The following is a 24951-nucleotide window of genomic DNA, read 5'->3' as shown; positions in this document are numbered from 1 at the left end:
CCAATTTTGATTCATACTTTCATTCATTTCACAAGGGAAATTGTTTTACAGCAGCAGCGAAAATAGTAGTCTACAATAGATAAAGAGAATAACTAAAATAGAAGTGCCACAATAGTGCAAAAACTGATGTATGCATAAGTGATTTTTAAAAAATTACCTCAAGTTAAATAAGAGTAAATGAATGAGCAGAAGACAGATGTAACAGTGGAGCTGCAAGGAGCAGAGATGGTGGATGAGTTTAAATACCTGGGGCAAACCATCCAAGCAACTAACAGTGAAAAGGGGGTGGAGTAGGTGGAGAGGAGTCAGGGATGATTTGCAACAGAAGGACAGCACCAAGGGTCCAAGAAAATTTTTATAAGACATTAGTGAGTCCTGCTATGATTTATGGTTTGGAAATGGTAATGCTGACAAAAAGATAGGAGGGAGCAGCTTTAAGATCCTAAGATTTTCAGTCAAAGTGATGAGAATGGACAAGGTTAAACTAAGTACATGAGAGGGACAGCTCAGGTTGAACAGTTTGAAGACAAAGTTAGAAAGGCAAGGCTACATGTGCAGAGGAGGGATATTGGACAAAGGATATTGAAGATTGAGCTGCCAGGCAGGAGGAAGGCCACAGAGAAGATTCATGGATTTAGTGGAAGAGGACATGAAGATGATTGATGTGATGGAGAAGGATCCTAGGAATAAGGTGAGACAGATGAAGGCAGATGATCCACTGTGGTGACCCCTAAAGGGAGCAGCTGAAAGAGGATTTATCAGCATACATGGAATCTAAAGTTTGTCTTTATACTCTCCTGCTTTTACATTTTCTATTGCAATGACTGCTATTAACTAACTGTTATTTCACTGGCTGTTCTGTCGATCATCTTTGAATTCCACTATGAATGCATCCATAAGTCACCGTTCATGTGGGATATTGCCCTAATATGTTGGACAAGAGGATCCCTTTTCCCAGAGAAACGGTGCATATGGTCTAATATTAGTTATATGACAGTCTGCATTTTTGTTTTGTAATCATTGGCTGTGTCAGTTCAGCGAGAGAGTTATTTGTAAAGACAACTAATGTGTACACTTGTCTCTATTTTTATTTTGTTAAATGCGAACAAAATATAGCAGTACATGTCTGGCCAGAAAGAGAGTACCAATTTGTTTATTTGGTAGTTCGATGAAAGGCTTCAGTTAGTGAAGAGTAAGAAAAAGAAAATTCCATTCACATTTGCAGTTTTGTCTGGTTATACAATATTTGACATTTTAAAAAAACAAACAAAACACAAACGTTTTTGCAAATATTTGTAGGTGTTTTCTTGTTTTTTGGGTTTTTTGTACTACTTGTACACTAAAGTGGCCCTCCAATGAAATGACCGTACCAGCAGTGGCCCACAGCTCATTTAAGTTTGAGATCCCTGCTTTAGATTAATCTCATGTGATTTGCATGAGAACATCAATATTTTATTTTGAAGGTGAAGACCAGAAGTTGTGTTTCACCCAGGCTGTTTTGACGCTGGTCACAGCCTTTCAAACAGAGAACAATGGACCAACTGGGAACTGAGGGGTGAGGATCCTGCGGTGGCGGGGCAAGGACCAGTCAACCACCTCAGGGTGCTACAAGCTATAGATGCAACCATGAAACCTATTAACACAATATACATAATGAAAACTATCTATATGAACACAAGAGTAAATTAGCTGCAAGGTGAAAGGGTTGCAGTCACGGAGATATCTTTAACTGGTTCCATTTATTGCCAATACTACTAGACAACCATGCAGAAGAATTGACCAATGAACATCGAGTTATTTTCTGCTAGGACCAATCACCTTCTAGTAACAATCCACAGCGGCGCGCTTTCGGCAGTTCTCAGTTTACGAGGAAGAAAAGTTAGCCAAGGCAGAAAATTACTCAACACTAACTAAATTATCAAGTGGTAAACTGATATCCTTAATCTGCTAGTGGTGGTTATTGAGTAGTTTCATTTGAAATACTTTAAGTGCGTCTTAAAAGCTTCATAAGTTGAGTTTGTCAAACAGGCTAATGAAGTTTAGCTTGTCATCTTGCTAATTTTATTTTATACCGTATCTTTCTTCATAGCCTCCACTCCTGAATATAGTAAGTCTGGTACATTCCTTCAGCCAAAATGGCAAGTGGAAGTTCAGCTTTGGACAGGTAATGCTGATACTTTGTGTTGAAATGTCAAAAGGTTAAGAGAAATTAAAATAATAATTCTAATTTGACAGCGTTCATATTAAAAAGCATTGTGAAAGTTGCTACTAATGCTCTGGCTGAAGCTAATAGCTTAAGGGTTGTATAATAATTCTACTTTTTCATAATGATACCTGCCTGTTTTCTCATCACCCTTCATTTAAATTCACCACAGTAAAGCTGAATTTTTTTGTCTAACTTGTCAATTATTTCCCTTGTCTTTTAGTCTTGAGGAGTTAGATTCCCCCACTGACTCAGGCAGTGACTATGAGGCCACCATGAAAGGAGCAAAGCGAAGAAAACCAGCAGTATCTAAGCAGGTGGATTTTTGTCTCTTTAAAATAACTTTCTGCTTTTTTATTAGTCATTGTAAAAGATAAATCTGCCATCACAATAGCTGCAAATGCTGTATTTATAGACCTTTCAGAAATTCCATTTGTGTCACTTGGCGACTGTCAGATGAATACAACTACAACAGAAAAGACATTACAGCCACAGCTGTTCGCTTTCTTCTCTTGGCTGCTCCCCTCAGGGTTTGCTACAGCAGATCATCTGCCTCCATCTCACCTTGTCCCTAGCATCCTCCTCTGTCACACATGCCCTCTGCATGTCCTTCTTCATTACATCCATGAACCTTCTCTGTGGTCTTCTTCTTTCCTCCTGTCTGGCAGGTCCATATTCAACATCCTTTGTCCAGTATAGCCATTATCTCTCCTCTGCGCATGTCAAAATCATTTCAAGCTTGCCTCTCAAACTTTGTCTCCACATTCTTAATGATCCTCATTTGGTGGCCATATGCCCTACCTTGATACAATCCTCCCCATTCATCCAGGCTTTGAACTGATGCTAAAAGTATACTAGTTTGTCATATTGTCACTGGGTTTTTCACCAAGATTAAAGACATTAGCAGAAGCATCAGCAAAAATCAAATGCAGCTATCTGCAAGTAACATCCACATCATATCATGTCACCTAGACTTGTTCATCAGAAATATGCGATTAGGTATAAAAGACCTCTGAGCTTTAGATGTCCATTCTGATGGTGTATTCACCATGAAGAGCCTTTAACTCAGGGGTGTCAAACTCAAATACACAGTGGGCCAAAATTCAAAACAGGAACAAAGTCGCGGGCTAACATTAATATTTATTGAAAAAAAAAATCTTCCTCCAGATATAAGAATGAATCTTTTCTTATGGACTCAAAAAAGTTTTGCTGAAAAACTGAATATGGAACAAGCAAAGCTTAATACTAAACAATATATATATTAGCTGTATAATACCAGTAGGCCTGCTCTAATAGTAATTTGGTATGGCTTTGCGGGCCAAATGTAATTAGGCTGCAGGCCAAATTTGACCCGTGGGCCAGAGTTTGACACCTATGCTTTAACTCATCACTGATGGTTTCTCACCCCTTTTACACCACCCTTCCCAAAGTTGCTGACTTGTTGACTGTATTGTTGCTGACGTGCCTCCCATGTAAGGGAAGTAAGATTGCAGTAAAACAAAAAGTTAGAGTGCTCTCAGCAAATTACCAATAAAAAAAAAAGAGCAATATATATCTGCCCACATCAAACTGACTCCACTTTCACATCAAGTATAAATGTTATAATCCTTTTTTTTAAATGACACTTATGCTTGACTCCTATGATAGTTTTTCATCAATCACTATCCCTATGTATTTGTATTCATTTACAAATTCAGTACAGTTACCACTTACCACTACCTGTTGTTGTCCCTGCCTGATAGCAATAACATTTAAAAAAATCTTTTGTTTTCTTGGTGTTTAACTGAAGTAAAACATTAAAGTCATCCAGATATCCACAATACTTTGCTCCAGGTTCTGTGGCCAAACTGGTAATCACTGTGTCATCAGCAAAAAGACAACAACACTATAATAGATGTCTAATATACTTTATTTTGGCATGTTGCTTGTTCAGATCACAAGCAAAATGCATTCTAAATCCTTAAATAAATCTCTTTCATCTCAAGCCACCCAAGAGAACCAGGCATAATGCTGCACTGAAGGGGATGTCCAGCCCCAGTGGCAGCTCAGTTCCCACCCCTCCAGGTCCTTCCCCACAATCCGTCTCCCAGGGGACATCCATGCAGCTCTCTGCTAGATCTGTTAGGAGCATGAACGAGGAGAGACAGATTATCAGCGCAAAGGATATCTATGATGCTGTCTGCTCTGGAAAGAGTGCCATGGTGGTGAGCAAACCCCAAGCAGAGGAGTGTGGAAGGAAGGGGGAAGGTAGCTTAGAGATAAACACATGAAGGGAGGGGGTACTGAATGAAGCATGTGTAATTATAAGAGAAAGAAGCTGACAATGAGGGGTTATCATGTGCTGTCAGTGGCTGACTGATGTGATCCTACAGAAGTGACTCTGATACATTAAGAGAGACGGGTGTTCTCACTGGACCATGTAGTCAATGATTGACAGCACTTGTGTATCCCAAGTATTGTTCTTGCTATAGCTGCTTTTGGGTAAAGACTACAAAAGAAAGGCAGCATAACAAAAGAAATACAGTAATAAATAGTCTGTCACTACAGTGTAGAACTGCAAGACAATGCAGACGGGGACTCTGGGGGGAGGCTCATTATGCACATTCAGAAATTCTGGCAAATGGAAGTTCAAGAAATCTGTTCTGAAAAGGTTTCACAGTTCTCAGCTAAATTTGACTGCTTTACAATAGGTTACACTTCCAGTATCAAGAGAATGGCTTCTGTGAAGGGGTGTCTGCCATACAGAATTGTTGGTAAAAACTGCAATTTAATAGATTTAACCAGGAAATAAAAAGCTCCCGCGTTATAGTGCAGAGCATATAAAAAGCCAGTTTTTAAGCTGAAATCAGTAATGTTGTTTGACTAATATATTCTTAACGTGTGTATCTGCTCTTTGATCTGAATGAAGCATTTTCACTGGCTGCTTTCTCCCTGTCAATCTTAAGACGGTGGTAGACGAGTGGCTGGACAGCTATAAGCAGAGCCAAGAGGCGGGACTGCTGGTGCTCATCAACTTCATTGTTCAGTCCTGCGGATGCAAAGGTCAGAGGTTAAAAGACAGGCCAGAAGATGGGTAGTAGAGGGGGTGGGGGTGAAAGTTTTAGGGATTGAAATTTTGACTCAGTCATCAATAGCGTTTCTGCTAGTAACCCAGTGATGCAATGTTGAGACGAGAAAACTGATATTTTGTAATGAGAATGAAAATGAAAGGAAATTGTGTAGATGAAATTATTACTAGGTGAAGTATTCTAAGTATTGTAATATTAGGTTCATCTGAGGGGGGGTCACTTAATTTCCAAATCTGGAACATTTCTTTATCCTTTAACTTTTTTCATGTCCAGGTGTTGTTACCAGAAAGATGTTTGACAGCATGCAAAATGCTGAGATCATCAGCACCCTAACCAAAGAGTTCAATGAGGTGAGGGAAAGGGGAAGAAAGCAGTTCAGTTGTAGTTTGGTTAAAATGTATTTAAAATATAAAGCTTGTTCCTACAGGAATGAAAGTTTGAATGTAGTTTGTAGTCTTTGTCTGTCTTCTCCCTACAAATCATCCTTCTGGAATTAGTTCAAAAACTTTAATAGCCTTCATGTCTCAAGAGATTGTGATCTGAAGGTTGGAGCACAGCATGATGGAAAACTCTCATTAAAATTTAATGCTGATAAATGGACACATTAATGAGTTAATCACTTTGGTTTTCCACTGATGTAATTGTCATTAGCGGAACAAACCAGAAGTTTGTGCTTCAGATAACTACATGAAGCATAGAATAGGAAGCTTAAAGCTCTTTGCCTCTCTGCTTCCCCCCCTTTTCTTCCAGGATTCAGTGAACTACCCTCTGTGCACGCCAGGGCCCCAGCTGAAGCGTTTCAAAGCAGGCCTGTGTGAGTTTGCTAGGGTTCTTGTGCGCTCCTGTCGGAATAGCCGTGTTTATGATGAATACCTCTTCCCTTCCCTGCTGGCTCTACTCACCGGCCTCTCAGACTCCCAGGTCCGAGCCTTCAGACACACCAGTACCCTGCTTGGTGAGCGATCTGATTCATGTGTATAAAAAAAGAAAGGCATACAAACACTTATAACAGCATAGTTTTTAAACAGAACTCTTGCCATGATTAAGGAAAGGTAGTTCAGTGCAATTTACTTTTGTACTTGATACAGTGCCTTTAATCTGCTAATGCTGTGTGTTAATTAATAGGTTTGTCTTGGGGAAAAAATAGGTAAAATAAAGCTTAGCAGCATATCAAAAATTAGGTTAGTCTGGGCAGGTTTGATTTTTGGTAAGAATATACTTGCGCATTTGTACTTGTCAATAAAAAGTACATACACCTTCTGCAATAATATATTGTTTGAGAAGTACTTTATAGACTTTTCTATCTCCATGTTTTCCTCTGCTAGCCATAAAGTTGATGACCGGGTTGGTGGAAGTAGCTGTAGTAGTTTCTGTTCAGCTGCAGACCACCCAGCAGCAATACAACACGGAAAACAGCAAGAGGGCGCACGACAGAGCCGCTGACAGACTGGAGGAACTGCAGGCCACCATTAGAGAGGTGACACAAAGAAAAACAAAAGTTTAGAGACACAGCCACTTTTTCGTTAACACATAGGTCACAACATTAAAGCTGTGACATGTGCTTTAGGAAAAAAGTAATTGAAGAACATTTTTTGCAAATATCCCTTAAAATTATTGGCATCACTACACCAACATTTTCTTCTCTTGTTGCCCAGGTTGTTTAATGGCTGTCATGTTTGAAATAGTTTGTATTTTACTAACAAAATATCCATTCTCTTCCGCTTATCCGATTTAAGTGCTTGCTGACGTTTCCTATCTTGCTCATGTTAATTTTTGAGTTGTGCAAGTACAGGGACAACAGGAAGTGCATGCTCTGTGAGGAATAGTAAAATATGTAAAGTAGCATTTATACAGTTTTTTGTGTCCATGTTAATCTGATAATCATCAGAGTTATCACCTTTCGCTCTATAAGGACTGGTCGTTGCTATTTATTCTGCCCACTTCAGCAAAAGATGGTTACCACAGCAGATCAATATACCGACAGTGTTGGAGTCCTGGTAGACTCATTTATTTAGTCTTTCTGTACAGTATGTGTGTGTCTGAGTGGCTCTATTTGATATTTGTGTGTTGTAGTTGCGAGAAAACAGAGAGGAGCTGTCCTCCATGATGAATGCCACTTTCCGTGGTGTGTTTGTGCATCGTTATCGGGACCAATTGCCTGAGATCCGGGGAGTGTGTATTGAAGAGTTGGGCCTTTGGTTGAAAATGGACCCTGAGGACTTCCTTAATGACGGATGTCTTAAATATCTGGGATGGACCATGCATGACAAGGTATACACACATAGAGAGGACAAAAAGTGTATGTCCACTGACTTTTGGAAGGGTGACTGCATGTAAGCACTGTTTGTCTGCAAATAGTTATAGCAAAGTCTAGGTGTTGTCTTGTCCTTTTTGACCATTCTATAAACAAATATGTGTTTTAAGCTTAATTTCAGCTTAAAAAGTTGATTGTTTTTTTTCTCTAGTAAAGGGTGGAATATTAAAAACCCTGACAACTTCCTGTAATGTCATCCCTTTATTCACATTAAACAGCATCATTTGTCACTGAGTGCAACCAACAGTAGAGATGGAAGTAATTATATGTGAAATTCCTTTTTTTCCTCATTGAGAACCTTCAATTTTGGTATTCATGCTCGTGTAGACTTCCTACAGACGACACTATGGCAGAATATGTACAGAGAAAGGAAGACTCACATTTTCACAAAGAGAAATTCCACTATGTACAGGCTTGAGCACAAGTCTGTATTCAGGTTATAGAAAGAGTGTTACCATACTCTGTTTTTTCCTCGCCCTCAGCAAAGTCCAGTGCGTCTGCAGTGTGTGCGTGCCCTGCAGGGTCTGTACCAGGAGAAGGAATTCATTGGGCGCCTGGAGCTTTTCACCAGCAGATTTAAAGTGAGGCATCCCTCTGGATTGGACTCGGCCCATTTAATTCTTCTTGTCTCCCTCTTTTCTTTCTCCCCCTTGACTGTCTGTCTGTCTCTGCATCTGCTTTTAATCTATTGTTTCAGCTTTTTCTATTGTTTCTATTTTGTTGTCTGCCTATGTCTTCCCTCCCAGTATTTTGTGCCTCCTCCCTGTATTTTCTTTCCTTTTGAGGGTTTGTTTTTTTCCACCATTCCTGTTTGTTGTTATGGTTTCATCCTTTGTCTGGGCATATGTCTGGGTGAATTAATTGCTGCCAATTACTGATGGTTAATAAGCTCTTTTCAAACATATAAAAACCCTTCTAAGCCACATGTGCTGCAGCAGATAAATGGTATTTATGCCATGGCTTAGTGCCTAATGATGGGGCTCGTGTGTGTGCATGTATGTCTGTTGATGTGGGTGCATTATGCATATCTACTGAATGTCTGTTGGCATGATTGAACAGTATTCTGTTTATGTGCCACTGCATATCTAAATGTCTGTGTGTGTTTAGGAGAGAATTCTCAGCATGGTGCTGGACAAGGACCCAGACGTGGCAGTGGAAGTGGTCAATCTGCTGCTGCTGATCCAACAGTAAAGGGCTTTTTCTCTCTCGTCCCCATGCTTTGTTCTCATTATCTGAGGAAAAGTTGGAGCTCAAAGTATACCAAATATAGCACATTTTAATGCCGGAAGTGTATACTTTTGAGTTGCATCACAGAAAAGTCTTATCCAATTCTGTGATTCAGTCTTGTTTTCACACATTTAGCATTCGTTTAGAAGTCAGAATAAGAAACTTTAACACCCAGTTTCTTATTTTAAATATAAAGATGCTTACTCAACCAACATATGTGATGGTTCCACACAACTCCTGCAGTCTGCTTGGTCATGATTGCTGATGATTCATAGCATCAGTCGTGATCTAATGCTTGCCAACATCTCACACCCCTGACTGCAGTGAAATTAGATGTTTTTAGGGGAAATCAAAAAGATGAACAAAAATGAACTGAAACTGCTGGTTTTTGAAATGTTTGTCATCTTCTTTATCTAGTGTATGTACCTCAGTTGATCAATACATTTTTATGTGTGTACTTGCAGGAGAACAGATGAAGGACTGGACGAAGAGGAGTGTGGCCACATTTATCCACTGGTTTACGCTTCACACCGAGGTCTGGCATCTGCAGCTGGTGGCTTCCTATACAGCAAGTACGCTTTAACCACACTTGGTCACATACATTTACAGAAGTGTAAATGTTGCTGTTTGTTTATTTATTTATTGCATATTTCCCTTTGATTATCTTTTACAAAAATGTTCTAATTTTTGTTGAATTTACTAATTCATTACTGACCCTCAAAAATAAAGTGGAAATTCTATACAAACATGTAGTTTCATTTATAATTGAGTTTTTACCGTTCACCAATCTCATTTGCATAATTTCACCTGTATTTTTAGTTAATATTATGTAAAATGTTCTTGTTTTTTATTTTATGTGTATATGTTAGGCTGAAAAGTGTGACTACCAGTCACAGCCAGGAGAATGACAAAGCCAACAATGCAGCCTTTTTTCAAATCCTCATCTCCTTCTACATCCAGAGTGAGGTAGTATTTCTTTCTCTCTATGCCCCCTCTCTTTCATTCTCCTCTGTTTGGAATTTAAGGCGATATGAAAGTACAAAAATGCAGAGCAGAGCCAAGAGGATGTTACTCAAGTTGGTCAAACCTGTTAACCTTTCTGTGAACGCATCAGCTTTCTGGCAAGAGTTCATCATAGATTGACAAATGGTGACCCTAAACATCTGTCTAACATCAGGGAAACTAGTCTTGACCAGCGCAGACGCAGGAGTCATGCTTTAACTCTGACTTAATTTCAAATATAGAGACTATATAATACTTATTAACACACTGTAAAATTTTCTTACGAAAAAATTAATCCAACCATATTCTGCTGCTAGTCTGGGGGCAGCAGTCTCGGGGAGACGCCCAGAGCTTGCTGTCCACAGCCACCTCCTCCAGCTCCTCTGGGGTGACACTGAGGCACTGAGACAGCCAAGAGATGTAATTGCTCCAGCTTGCCCTGGGTCTTGTATGGGGCTTCCTCCCAGTATAATGTCAAAAACACCTTTGCCAAATTGGCACCCAGGAGGCATCCTTATCAGATATCCAGACCACCTCACTTGGCTCCTTTGATGTGGAGACACATGCTAAAAGATCCATTCTCCTAACAGTTCCATGAGCATGGGGCATATCTGGTGGACAGCCTTTGGCATGTGGCAGGATCTGAGCTGAGAGACTGGGAGACAATGACCACTTTCCTGCTACAAGATGATGGTGAGGAACAAGATAAAACTGTAAACATGACAAGAGTATGAGCCTAAGCACGTAGCCATTTTTCCCCAGCACCAATAAAAATGGCAAGTTAGTGATAGCTGCTCCTTTTTGTTCCTACTCTGTTTCTTCAACTGTCTGTTTTTGTGTTGTCAGAACTGATGTATGAGGAGGAGGGGGTGCTCATAGAGCTGATGATGTGTGCGATCAGACAGGCAGCACAGGCAACCCCACCTGTTGGGAGAACTCAGGGCAAAAAGGTGGTGACACATTCAAATGCAAGAATAATGCTGTGTGGCTTGTGTTTAATGGAACAGTGGAGGCTGTAAATGCAATATTTTATGACACATTTTGCACATTTTCTCCACTAAACAAATCTTGCCTGTGATTGATTGCTGAATGGTCATGTGGGATTAGAACCTCAGTATGAAGGATAAGAAAATCCAGGAACAAGACAAGAGACGCATCACAACACACTTCATCCCTTTACTGCCACAGCTGCTTGCCAAGGTTCATTTAAATACAAATATTCAGCTTTTTTTATTGTTGCTTTACATTTTTAAAGAAGAGTTTATGTTTATACTGACCTGCAGTACTCAGCGGATGCAAGGAACGTGAAACTGCTCCTCAAAGCTCCCCTGTACTTTGACCTGGAGATGTACAGCAGCGCTCAGTGGCTGGAAAAGGTAGGAGGACCAGAAATGTGTTTATTATTGTCAATATGTAATGAGATATATTTAGAAAGTATTTGTGCTTCTATAGTTTTTTTTTCTCTTATTCAGTATCCAAGTTCGTTCACGCTCAATGTGAATTATATGGTAATAATATAAAGAAGTCAGAGAAATTAAGCTTAATGGCTTAAAGAGAAAAAGAGGCTACCAATGCTCAAAGACAATTTTATTTCTTTTATTTTGGAGCTATTATTTTATGATTTAGCATCTTAATATTAATGCAAATATAATATTCCAATATTAGAGGAAAATGAACTGAAGCCTGTCAGGTCCACAGTTAAACAGTGGCTGACTTTCAGGTCATGCCAGCTGTGAGTTTTAAGCTTGCCTGCAGTTAGAGATTTCCTCAGCCAGATGCTGAACCAGTGGTTCAGTTCAGTGTCCTTGAGTGGGAGGGCAAGCGATTTACCTTTAAATAATTACTATCCTAAGCGTTACATTCATATTCTACTTCTTCTGTTCAGCATTTGGACCTGCTGCTGTCCCAGGTATGTGGCATTGTGGAGAAGCACACAGAGGTCGCCGTACTGGAGGCTTGCGCCCACCTGGTCAGCGCTCTCAGCTCCGACTGCTACACCTTCTCCTCCCGCACACAAATGGCATTCAGCCAGCTGTTTGATGTCCTTACCGATTGTTTCAGCACCTACGTAAATGACCTGCTCCAGGTTGGAGAGTGTGTCAGTGATGCTTGCATACCAGCAGATACATTTTATATTGTGCATGTGCATACTGTATACTTAAATGCACGTTTTGTTGAAATGTAATACATTGTTTTCTTGTTTTTAATCCTCTGTTTTGTTTTGTTTTGTTTTGTTTTTTTTGTTGTGAAACACTTTGTTATCCTGGTTTTGAAAGGTGCTAAATAAATACAAATTTAGTTATGTATATAAGATACATACAGAAAATACATATAATAATGTATGTAAGTATGTATTATCTTACAAGGACAGATTCCTCAAGAAATCCTTAGTGACTCAGTCTTTCTAATATAGTTTAAAGGGGATGTACTGTGCTTATTTTTATGTCCATATTTTCATGTCTTGGACTAGAGTAGCTTTGCTTGATTCACTGTAAAATAATCTTAATTAAAAGCTTGTATTGGGCCTCGTTGCTGCCCCTCAGTTCATCCTCGGTCAAGCCAATATAGCTAATTTGTCTCTCTTCCCTTTAAGCTGGCTTTGTTATGATTGGCTGCCCTTTGTAAACAGAAGGCTTGCAAAGCACGCGGGTGGGGGGTGGCATTTAAAGCAGTCTGAAAGCTGTGCTGTTTTAGAGGAATTATGTCAGTATGACTCATATGAAACATGTTTAATATCAGTTGTATTTATGAAAGAAAATAGATCAGAAACTTTACAAGAATTTAGTTTGGGTTTTTTTGTTGGATTGGTGTAGTATTGCATGAGTTTTATTTAGTTTTACTGAAATACTAATAATGTATGATGAAAACTGGAAACAAAAACTGAAATAATATCTATGTGGAACTATTATCTGTATCATTTTGTGTTTGTGACCTAGGGTATTGCAGATGATGATGACACATACAGTGGAGCCACTGCCTTAAAAAGGATTGCTGCCCTTAGCAGGTATGCTGTCATAATACATGCGACAATAGTGTTAAATAATTCTTACACAGAAGTATGTAACTGTATTGTGTGTGTGTGCATTATTTCCAGTGCTAAGGACCCGACTGCCTGGAAGCTGTTTGATTCCTGTCTTGAGCTGCTGAAGAGCCGGATGGAATCCAGAGAGCTTGATAAGGAGGTTTATGCCAATGTTTCATATTTGAGGGGGAGGATTGTGAATGCCATGACTATTGCAGTGCCATTTTATGAAAATAATAAGTAAAATGGGGAATGTAATGAATTTCTAGTTAACAAAACATGAATGTCATATGAATTGCAAGGCTAAAAATGTCCATCCATCCATCCATCCATCCATCTTCATCCGCTTTATCCGGGGCCGGGTCGCGGGGGCAGCAGCCTAAGCAAAGAGGCCCAGACCTCCCTCTCCCCAGCCACCTCCTCCAGCTCATCCGGGGGAACACCAAGGCGTTCCCAGGCCAGCCGAGAGATATAATCTCTCCAGCGTGTCCTGGGTCTGCCCCGGGGCCTCCTCCCGGTGGGACATGCCTGGAACACCTCACCCAGGAGGCGCCCAGGGGGCATCCTTACCAGATGCCCAAACCACCTCAGCTGGCTCCTTTCGATGTGGAGCAGCAGCGGCTCTACTCTGAGCCCCTCCCGGATGGCCGAACTTCTCACCCTATCTCTAAGGGAGATGCCAGCCACCTTTCGGAGGAAGCTCATTTCCGCCGCTTGTATCCGCGATCTCGTCCTTTCGGTCACTACCCACAGCTCGTGGCCATAGGTGAGGGTAGGGACGTAGATCGACCGGTAAATTGAGAGCTTCGCTTTTACACTCAGCTCCCTCTTCACCACGACTGACCGGTGCAGCGTCTGCATTACTGCAGCTGCAGCCCCAATTCGTCTGTCGATCTCCGGCTCCCTTCTCCCATCACTCGCGAACAAGACCCCGAGATACTTGAACTCCTCCACTTGGGGTAGGACCTCATCCCCGACCCGGAGTGGGCACTCCACCCTTTTCCGGCTGAGAACCATGGCCTCAGATTTGGAGGTGCTGATCCTCATTCCCGCTGCGTCACACTCGGCTGCGAACCGCTCCAGTGCGAGCTGGAGGCCCTCACCCGATGAAGCCAACAGAACCACATCATCCGCAAAGATCAGAGATGAGATCCTGAGGCCACCAAAGCGAAAGCCCTCCGCCACTTGGCTGCGCCTAGAAATCCTGTCCATAAAAATTATGAACAGAACCGGTGACAAAGGGCAGCCCTGGAGGAGCCCATCACCCACCGGGAACGAGTCCGACTTATTGCCGGCAATGCGAACCAAGCTCTTGCTCTTCTCCTCCGTGAATCGCAACCTTATCGTGGTGGAGGGGTTTGTGTGTCCCAGGGATCCCAGGGGCTATGTTGTCTGGGGGCTTTTGCCCCCTGGTAGGGTCTCCCATGGCAAATTGGTCCTGGGTGAGGGACCAGACAAAGAGCGATTCAGAAGACCCCTATGAAAAAAACACAGAGGGAACAGTTTACCCTGCCCGGGATAGGGTTACCGGGGCCCCGCCCTGGAGCCAGGCCCGGGGAGGGTGCCCGAGGGCGAGCGTCTGGTGGCCGGGCCTTAGTCCATGGGGCCCGGCCGGGCACAGCCCGAAGAGGAGACATGGGCCCATCCTCCCGCAGGCCCACCACCCGCAGGAGGCGCCATAGGGGTCGGGTGCATTGTGTGTCGGGTGGCGGCCAGGAGCGGAGGCCCTGGCGGACTGACCCCCGGCTGCCAAGACTGGCTAAAAATGTGATCCCTTAATTCTCATGTCATGTTTTTAGGTTTTTGTACAGGAGTAGTTTAAGGAAAACATTTTATTCTAATTGAAGGTCAATTTTAACTCTCTTTTGTGTCATTTCAGCTGATGGTGCCAGCTATGAAGTGTGCAGCTTTTCACCTGATGTGGGCCAAAGTGAATGTGGTGAACTCCAAGCCAACTGAGGTGCTGGTCTCATGTTATAAAACCGCTGTTTGTCCAAGGTTTCAAATGATCTGAATCTTTATTCTCAGATACACATTCGGTTATGGGTCCCGGTAGTGTCAGTCTACCTGCATGAAATAAGCTAATCTGCATGATTAATACTTTCATAATGGCTATCACATCACAGGCAGTCCTAGGCGACCGTGCTGGTGGCCTTCTTGTGTGATTGTTAAGCTTTTCTTGTCTGTGTTGTCGAACAATTCACCAGCTGCGCAGACAGCAGGCAATTAACGCAACAGTTTGTTAGAGTGCATCTGAGCCCACAGCGACACTCGGATATTTATTTCCCACCGCTTCACACTTTTTCTTATTGATTGTCTTCACGTGTTTCCTTTCTCATTCTTGCTTCTCTTTAGTTTCTATTCTGTCTTTCTGAGCTCGTTTTCACTTTTTCTGCTGTTTTTCTCTCTCATTTTTTACACACACTGAGCATGTCATTATTACTCATGCAGCCATTTGTGTTTTTCTCAACACTGTTCCAGAGAGAGCACATCCAGATCCATTCCTCTTGATCAGTTATTTTCATTCCTTGTCTGTTCATGTTTTGATTGATGACTCACACAGCGTTTTCTCTTCCTGTGTGCACTTAAATTGTGTTTTCCCATTGGTATCACATTATTACTGTTACAGTGGTGGATGCTCATTCTAAACAAAGTTTCAAATAATGAGTTCAGCCAAAAGGATCATAACGGGAGAGGAGATAAGACGGCTTCTTGATTAACTGAGGGGCTGTAACAAGGCCTAGATAAAGATAAACAGGGATTTGTCTGTTTGTGCATGTGTGTGTGTGTGTGTCACAGACTGCTTTGACATAGTTAACAAAGACAGGAGACTGGGAGTGTCAGATTCTACCTTTAAAACTCTGAAGATGTATCTTGAAGATTGTGTCACCAACAATTCAAAATGTAGAGATGCTACTTCTAGCAGGTGATTCCATGCTTGCCAAAAGCAAAAGTTTCCTGGGCCAAGTCTGGCAGGAGACACGAATCTCTTGTGAGCTATAGCAGAAAGGGGCTACCCGAGCTACCTGCTGTGCAACCCTGTGTGAATAAGGGAGCAGCCAAAATAATCTTATCACTTGAAGTGGTTTAATTAGGATTTCTGTTGTTGGTGTGTAGAAGGAGCTGAATTTCTAGGTTAGAAAACTAACTGCCCCAACCCTGCCAACACACACACACGCCTTAGTAAGAAGATAAGAAAATATTTAATCTGTCTTCCTCTGTTATTGTGTGCCTCTCTCACTCCAGGCAGAACTGAGGCGCCTGAAGAAGGAGGTGCGGTCGTTCTGCAGAGTCTGTCAGGATTGTTTGTCTTTGAATCAGATAGATATCAGAGATCAAGTAAGAGATCTTTTTTTGTCCTTCTTCTTCTTCTTCTTCTTTTTACAGTGCGCACCAATCCCATATGTGAAGTACTAGTGAAGCCATATCATTTTTTAACTAAAGGCAACTTTACACTTGGCTATCTGAGACAAAAGTCCATCTTAGGATATCAGTCCAAAACAACAGACCTAGATCACCCTGTGGGACATGACAAAACATAACTTGAAATAAAAGTGTTTGAAAATTACTGCGACTGATCAGTTGTGGCAAAAAATCACAATAATTATTTGGTAATTACTGAGATTACAATTCTTCAAAACAGTACGATCGTGAGTGCTATTGAACCTTTGTGTTTGTTGCTGCTGCTGGACTCCTTGAAGCCAAACTGTTTCCAAAGAGATGGACGGTAATTGTTTTATCTTGATTATTGTGGTTCCTTAATCATTGTTATTGATTTTAATCTTTGAATATTTACACCATCCTGTTTATACCAAAGTCTCAGTGAGATGTCCAGTGTCTGTAAACAAACCATGGAGAACATGGTATACAGTGATGCACAATATATTGGCCCGTGTGAAATTGTCAGGAAAAACACCTGCCCTGGTGGTATGGAGGTGAAAGGATTAAAAAGATTTGTGAGGCTTTGTTTGCAGTGATTGTTTTTTCAAAACCCATGAGCTGATAAAATTCATTTATTTACTTAAACCTCATTTCAGCAGATGATTGCAATGGAGTCTTATATTTAAAAAACAAAAACAAACCTTAGACCAGTTGGACTGTGATGTATAATAAATTTGGGCTTTTAAAAACAATCAAACTTTAGTGAAGAGCACAAAACACACTAAATAAGTTTTACTCAAACATGTTGGGGCTGTGTGTAATGATGGATGCAGCCACCATTGCATCACACTCAGGCTAGTAAAGTCCTGTGATGATGCCTTTGATGTTTTGAAACCAGAGACGATCTGTGACGGTTGATGAGACTAAGGAACAAGGTAGTGCCACCCGAAAGTGCCACCTTTTGACTCTAGTTTAGCTCACCATTTACAAAATGAGTCGTGCTTGGCACATTTTTGTTACGTTTTTGTATTAAAACACAGATATATATGTTAATTTATCATGTTATTCTTTTTGTTGTCATCATATAAACAAACATAATCAGATTTATAGTCTATAATTTTCTTTACAAACTAAATAGTTACTCATCAGTTTAATTTCGGAGTCATATAGAGCTGGGTCTTGATATTTGGATAACATAAATTCTGTCCTTCTCTTACAGGCATTTGAGCTGTTATGTGACTTGCTGTTGCTGTACAGTGTGGGTTCAGTCCGCTCCGAGCCCGCCCTCCAGGCACTGGCCCACCTGCCATCTGATTCTCTGCGGTCCGAGTTGGCCGCTTTCCTTCTGGACTACGTCTTCACTGACACCGAAGACGTCGAGCTCCATGGCATCTTGACACCAACTGAAAAATGTACGCCTACTCTCAATAAATGTTTGCATGAACTGTGATACTTTCCAGAAGCAATTTGTCGCTTTGTCAGCCAGTGTTGACAAAGTGACAACACTGTTAGCAGATGTCAGAATGAACTGAATAATGAAAGGGATGTAGTTTTTATTAGCTTGTACCATATTTTGGAAACTGCTTAGTTGTATCACTGCCTGTGGGTACAGTTTTTGATGTCTTGTTTTAAGTCTTCTTCTGTATCCACTTTCTGTTCCATATTTTATAATGTTCTGCCAAATATCCCTTTCATTCATGCTCTTATAGACCCCACAGCATGCTTTCCCTCTATCTCTGCATTTCTAAACTGTTAACTCCTCATTTCTGCCAACCTGGCTCTCCTCTTTAGCTGAGGACGAGGAGGAGATGAAGATGCGTCTTCTTCAGAAGAAGCGCAACCAACTTGCTGGCTACTGTAAGCTGGTCATCTACGGGGTGCTGGACCTAACTGCTGCCACAGATGTCTTCAAGCACTACAACAAGGTGGAGGGATTGTTGGGTTTTATCAGCCCAGCCTATCACATATGACCACAAACACATTATATTTACATATATTACAATTCTCACTGTTTCTGTATCACAGTCGTGCGTGAGTGTAGGCAAAATGTGTTAAAAGGTAAAGTCGTGACTTTAGTAATCTAATTGGAGATCAGTCGTTGGACCGACATTCTTTGGGGGAATTAATTGGGATAGAAAGACGGGAAGCAGATTCATAAAAAAGTAATAATGGAGAGGATGTGTAAGAGCGTGGAGGAGGGTGAGAAAATCTGTTTTAGAACCACCGAGGTGCTGGGAATGAGTCAGAGAGAACGGTTGCTAAAAGAGGCACAGGTGACTAGAACAGAGTGGGTCCGATTAATTTTTTTCAGACATTTATCAGAGCTGTTAATTAAATAGATTTGATGTTTTTCTGGTTTTTGGTTTGTTTGTTTGTTTGTTTGTTTGTTTTTCCGCTAGTATTTTAAGGACTTTGGTGACATCATCAAAGAGACTTTGAGCAAGAGCAAGCTCATCAACCTCGTGCAGAGCGCCAAGACTGTCTGTCTGAGTCTGCAGCAGGTGTGCACTTAAATGTCACTGTAATCTTTTGTATTTAGTGTAGAGGTTATCAAACTGTGCAGTGCGCCTCCCTGGCACAGTGTAGGAGGCTCACAGCGGGGGCACAGAAGGAGAGAGGTGAGATGAAAAGTGCATGCTGGTCTTCTAAAAACAACAGTTATTAGTGTTTCAGTCAGCAGTAGGTACGTGATAGGTAGATGCTTTCAAACTCTTCAACTTGGGAGTCATAAATCAAACAATATTTAAGATTTGCTGTGACTTATCCAATCGAAGCATAACAGAGTTAGTTTTCTTCACTATAAAAATAGCCAGTTAACTGGTTTTGTATATTCGTGGGTACACTGCTGACAGGAACTGATATCACCTAATGGTTTTAATGGTTAAAAATTCCCACAGTTTGTATTACTGTTTATCATTTCATTTGTTACTTAAGCACATTACAGTAGTCTGATGATGATTTTCCCTCAGTTTTCACGTTAAAAAAATTTTTTTGTTGTTTTTTTATAAAACACCTACCTAAAGTATACAGGGCTCCATATCAGTGACGTTTTTGTATGCAAGGACGAGTGAAGCACATTCTGAGTTGTTTTTCCAATTTAAATAACCAGCTGCACATATTTACTGTCTCTTAATTTGAAATTAAAACACATGTTCTTCATTTTCGTGGGTTATGTGGGAGTTCTCTTCTATAATTACAACCAGTACTTGAATTACTTAAAAGTTTGCAGCCTTAACTAACCAACACAGAATATTTGTTTGTGCATATCCAGATATATATCGTGCCTTTTATGCAACATGTCTGTGTGTGCTCAGCTGTTTGCAGAGATGCTCACGGAGCACCACAGCCGGCAGGATCTCACTGAGATTAGAGACTTGGCCAAGAGGCTTGCCATGAGCTTTGGCATTGATCTTCATCGTGTCCGCAAACCACTGGTGGCCCTGCACATGTCAGTAACACACGTTTCTCTTGACAAATGCACACAGGCCAACCTTACCATGACCTAGTTTACCTATTTATTTATTTTTCTGTTACTTCTATGTAGCATTTTTAGAAGCGGCTACAGTTTCATAGAAAAACGCTACTTTATGGCAGAAATCATCTGTAATAATTAACTCAGAGCTAGTAAGAAATCATCAGATTTGAGGACTGTAAAGAGAAATTACAGTATTCGTCACACTGTGGTTGTTCATTTTGTGTTTCTCTTTATGTCAAGAGATTATGTTTGTGTTTGTCTTTCTTTTTTATCAGGGACGGCATACGTTTTGCATTTCGGGAGCCACAGGAGGGCGAGGAGCCAAATCCAAATGTGGCCTTCTTGGAGATCCTCAGCGAGTTCAGTTTTAAGTTACTGCAGCCGGACCGCGCCCAGCTGTGAGAAGCAAAAACACACAGACATGCTCAGTCGTAACACTGCACATGTATTTCTGTATGTTATACATATGGAGGAAAAAAATCTCACTTAGCAACAGTCTGAGAGAGAATACTTGTGATGTCATGAATCCACATGAATTATTATATTACAGGTAAAACAAAATAAAACAGTGTCTTCATTCTTGTTACATACTCGTTGCGTTGATCATATTATTCATTTAACTTAGATTCACAATTATTTGCTCAATTCCAGTGAAACTGAAACTGAAATGCAAACAAAGGTTTCCTCAGTCTTTGTCCCATCCTGATTCTCTGTCGTCTCCTCCCAGAGCTGAGTTTCTGAAATCGGCATGTCCCAGTGCTGCCCTCTCCTGGCCGCCAGTCAAACTGTATCAGCGTTCTTTGGAAGCTCGCTCCACCTCTAAAGCCACTGAACAGGAGGGAGGTGACGAAGTCCCTTCTCATGACATGCCTGTAGTGAAACGCAGGAGGACCACAGCTCAGGGTGATCCACATGCTACACAAAACACTCTGCATGGATATACTCTACGTCATAGCAGAAATAATTATTTTTAAAAAATGCTTAGAAGTGGGAAGTCAATTTAATTAACCTTAATTTAATGGAAAATTCAGTCTTACCCTGTCTTATGGTCAGAGGGCGAGGGTGAGGAGAGGTATTCGATTGTTGGACATGATATATGCCAACGAAGTGCTCTTTAATCCTAAGAAGTGTCTCATTGTTATTTTCAGTATTAGCTACTATTTGCCAATGAGGCTATGTACAAATTGATGAAAAAAAATGACACTGGTGCACTGGTTTGCACTACCACCTTACAGCAAGAAGGTTTGAATCCACCTTTCTGTGTGGAGTTTGCATGTTGTCCCCATGCCCTCTGTTTGTCTCTCTGGGGCAGCCCTGAGATGAACTAGCTAGCTGTCCAGGGTGGACAGCTAGCTAGTTCGCCCCATGTAACTGGATATGTGGAAGAAAATGGATTGATTAATATTTGGGGCCATTCAGAGGACGAGTGACCCAAATGTCAGGACAAAGCAGTTATTTCAACCCAAATTGTGAAATCACACAATCGATGTGATGGGCGATCGTGGCTCAAGAGTTGGGAGTTCACCTTGTAATCGGAAGGTTGCCGGTTCGAGCCCCGGCTTGGACAGTCTCGGTCGTTGTGTCTTTGGGCAAGACACTTCACCCGTTGCCTACTGGTGGTGGTCAGAGGGCCCGGTGGCGCCAGTGTCCGGCAGCCTCGCCTCTGTCAGTGCGCCCCAGGGTGGCTGTGGCTACAATGTAGCTTCACACCAGTGTGTGAATGGGTGGATGACTGGATATGTAAAGCGCTTTGAGGGACTAGTAAAGCGCTATATAAATACAGGCCATTTATCATAATCAGTTATAATAACAAGAATTTTTTTTTTTTTTTTTTAGCACATGATCCATGTGTCCATTATTTTCTTTCTGTTGTTGGTTTGGGTTGGGTGGTAACTTATGGAGCTGATCTGAATTTGAGTCCAGGAATTGCTGTAATGACTCGGTACCATTAAGAGAAACAGTGCAAAACTGTCATAGTTACAAGTCATAGTTGTTCAAAATACAGTGATGTAAAATGAATAGCATTCTTCACATTTCGAAAGCCTTAAAAACATTTATTCTTTGGTATTTTTACTTCACATGTACATTTGTGTTTGGGAATCTGCTGAATTCTGCAGGAAGCAAATTTGTTACTTTACCTTGTCAATTAAAGCGTCATCATCTTTGTGTGGTGACTTGTCTCTCCTGCAGGTTCAGCGTCCACCACCAGAGGATCCTGGTTGGACAACAGCAGCATCCAGAGCAGCCTGCACACCCCAGCCCTCACCTCCACTGTCCAGAAGCAGCCCGCCAAGCGGATTGCATCCAGGAAACCAAGACCCATGGAGTCGGATATCAGCAGCACCTTAACTGAGCCGGAGTCAGAGGATGAGTTCTCCTCAGGGTAAGTAAAATTTTATGATCAGCATGTCTGCAGTATCTGCTGCCTCTGATTCGAGCATTTGTAAATTACTGCCATGGGTCAGATGATTTCATGTCAGTACCTTTCTTTTCTGTGTGCTGTATTACTGGTCAAAAGGGCAATCAGCAAAAGGAGGAAGATTAAAGCTCCTGCAGAGTTTTGCTTATGATGAAACAAATTTAATTTCCCCTGTGTATTAAGGCATAATCATAGACACAGAATACAGCAGGTAGACAGTGAAGTTGGAAAATTGTCTTCTGCTGCTCTCCAGGTTACAAATGCGAAAAGTGAAACTCAACAAAAGACGGCTGGCTTCCTCCAGCAAGAACACACCCTCTCCAAGGCAGCAAGACCTGAACTCCCACCTCAACTTGTAAGACTGATTTTTAGACTGTTTAATACTTACTATTAAATTGTGAATATGTTTCATTTTACAAAAGCTATTTTCAACCAGAAATAATCACAGAGTGGATCTGTGTGTGTGCTTCGTAGGCTTTCCCTGATTGAAGACAACATCTCAGAAAGAGATGAGGACGAGATTGAAGATTATCACAGTGACTCTGACACTGGATACACACTGGTAAGAACAAAAAAACCCCAAATACATCATATTTACTCTACTTTCTCTTAGGGCTGCACAATTTTGCATAAAATGATAATCACGATTTTTTTGCTTAGAATTGAGATCACGATTCTCTCACGATTTTCTTTTCCAGTATAAATATTTATTGCGCTTATTAGCTGCACATCTACTTCGTAACAGTTGAGACTGAACATAAAAACAATAAATAAACATAAAAACAACAAATGTCTCACGTTTTGTGGTTGCCGCAAAATGTTGTACTGCTTGAAATTCCGTCTCCACCGTTGCTCGACACTGCGTGTATAGAGCAGGTAGTGCTACAATAGAAAAATAGTTGCGGGACGGCACTGTGTAGCGTTTGTCTGGGGTGTTGATCGTTTTCCTAAATCCCTCGTTTTGCACAGTGTTGATGGAGCCATATCTTTGGTCAGGTGATAAGTAATAGCCTCCGTAATTTCTTTGTGCCTGCGGGAGTTCGACGGGTATAGGGAAGCGCTGTATAAGGTTCCCGTTATTGATGTTTGGGTAGTTGACCAGGACGGATTTTCTCCTGTCATTTTCTCGTCATCCCTGACGTGCTCTCCGTTGTTTTTTCCCTGCCAATTTTAGCAGCCAGCTTCTGTATCACGTTGGTATAAGGCTCCGCCCTCGTCATTTGTTGAGCAGGAAGAGTGAGCACTTGTTTTCATGCAGATTACGTCCCGGATCAAAATGCGGTACAATCGCCATCATCATATTTTTAAATTTTTTTAAAATCGTTGTCATTTGGAAATGAGATCGCACATAAGTATGAATTGAGATCGCGATTTTCTAATGATTAATCGTGCAGCCCTACTGTCTCTCATGACTGTGTAATCTGTTTTAACAGCACCTGGTCAGCTAAGGTACAAATGAATTAATTCTTTAAAAGGAACATATACTTGTCACCACAAATTCACGTTGGTCCTTCAGTGACCACAGTTGTAGGATCTGTGCAGAGAAAAAAATATGTACAAAGCTATTTATAATGAGAGGAAAAGAAGCACATATGTGATGTTTTGAACTTTGCTTCTAGTGCTATATTTATACCCTTTGAATACAAATATGTTACATAAACCTAAATCTAGATTAAGTACAACATACCTTGAAAACTAAAACTTGTTTGCTTGCAGCCTTCTACACGTCACACCTCACTGAGTGTCCTTGACGAGCTCTTTGACTGAGGTTAGCAGTGGATCATCTGTTCAGGACTTCTACAGTTTCAGTGTGACGAATATTAAGAGTCAGCTGTTCTTCTGAATGACGGCAAGTTCACCTGTCAGACCTGTTTTTGTCTCTTAATTTTGTTGTTGATTGGGAAGTCTGGAATTAGAAGCTGTTCTGATGTATTAATAGGAATGTTTTGAAAATAACGATGTTCAGAATAAATGTTTCACTAAAGTTGGACTTGGTTCCTCTGTCTTTCCTCAGCTCTTACGAGTTTCACATTTTTCAAAATAGCCTTCACTGTTCACATCGCAGTTTGTTTTTGTTTTTTGTTGAACACCTTAATGTATATTAAAGGCATTACAATGTATTGTTTTAAAAATGAACAAACTCAAAAAGTTTTTTAGATACACTGGGACACTACTAGTTATTCCTGTTTGTAATGTGTGATTTGTTTGCTTTATTTCTAGGTCAAAAAATCACTAATAAACAAGATCAAAATGAGTAGACACTATAGTAAATCAATAAATTCCGAGGGTATCCTTTGTAAAAGATTAATAAAACTAACAACATGCACAAAGTAACACATATTGCTTTGTAGTGAATTACACCATGAAGCAGAAGGAGCTTAGAAAAATAAGTGGAAGGAGTCAAGATATACGGTGGTATTTTACAGTGATCAAAAACCTTAAGAATCAGCTTTAGGTTTTCTCTATTTAATTAATCAAAACTTGAGGTTATTTATCTAGAAATTTTGACTTTCTCTGAAATGGCTTTAAAGTACTTGTCTGTCTTCCTCCCCTCACCCTCAACTGTTGTGATAAATGGCTAATTTATATAACTACTGTTGTGATTCAGCACTGTATAAAGAAAATTAATGGGGGGGGGGGGGGGGGGGGGTGATTATTAGGCGTCTCAAAATTTAGTCCTAGTTGTAAGTAACTTAAAGTTGAGCTGCTCAATAAGTCAAAGTTTTAAGACTCATCAAAATGTTGACTTGGCTATGACAGGCACTTTTAAGTCACAAACAAGCTTCCATACAATCTAATGCCAATTAAAATGTGCGACATTTTCATTATATCTCCTTATG

The 24951-nt window shown here is 40.9% G+C and overlaps 1 protein-coding gene across 5 annotated transcripts; it reads left to right on the top strand.

The window, feature by feature from the left end:
* The first annotated feature begins 1524 nt into the window (after positions 1 to 1524).
* stag3 (STAG3 cohesin complex component) lies at positions 1525 to 24101 on the top strand. Of its 5 annotated transcripts, none has more exons than XM_006808951.2 (32): positions 1525 to 1555; positions 2090 to 2164; positions 2427 to 2520; positions 4189 to 4407; positions 5149 to 5245; positions 5545 to 5621; positions 6022 to 6226; positions 6597 to 6748; positions 7345 to 7542; positions 8068 to 8166; positions 8693 to 8772; positions 9277 to 9384; positions 9682 to 9778; positions 10405 to 10507; positions 10661 to 10764; positions 10922 to 11014; positions 11098 to 11190; positions 11700 to 11912; positions 12751 to 12818; positions 12909 to 12996; positions 14716 to 14796; positions 16083 to 16175; positions 17437 to 17629; positions 18009 to 18142; positions 18617 to 18718; positions 19532 to 19665; positions 19968 to 20090; positions 20420 to 20595; positions 21883 to 22075; positions 22365 to 22466; positions 22586 to 22673; positions 23828 to 24101. In XM_006808951.2, exons 2-32 carry the CDS (start codon positions 2136 to 2138, stop codon positions 23876 to 23878), a joined length of 3687 nt encoding a protein of 1228 aa, XP_006809014.2. In that variant the 5' UTR covers positions 1525 to 1555; positions 2090 to 2135; the 3' UTR covers positions 23879 to 24101. The 5 variants fall into 5 exon arrangements, with proteins under 5 accessions (XP_006809014.2, XP_006809015.2, XP_006809016.2 ...); XM_006808952.2 differs by having other exon boundaries at positions 1553 to 1602; XM_006808953.2 differs by lacking the exon at positions 1525 to 1555 and adding an exon at positions 1818 to 1925 and having other exon boundaries at positions 11700 to 11900.
* Positions 24102 to 24951: the final 850 nt, after the last annotated feature.

Source organism: Neolamprologus brichardi, chromosome 2 (genome assembly GCF_056152115.1).
Source record: "Neolamprologus brichardi isolate AB-2024 chromosome 2, ASM5615211v1, whole genome shotgun sequence".
Classification (NCBI taxonomy): Eukaryota; Metazoa; Chordata; class Actinopteri; order Cichliformes; family Cichlidae; genus Neolamprologus; species Neolamprologus brichardi.
The sequence above is the reverse complement of the archived record's forward strand: the minus strand, read 5'-3'. Positions and strand labels throughout refer to the sequence as shown.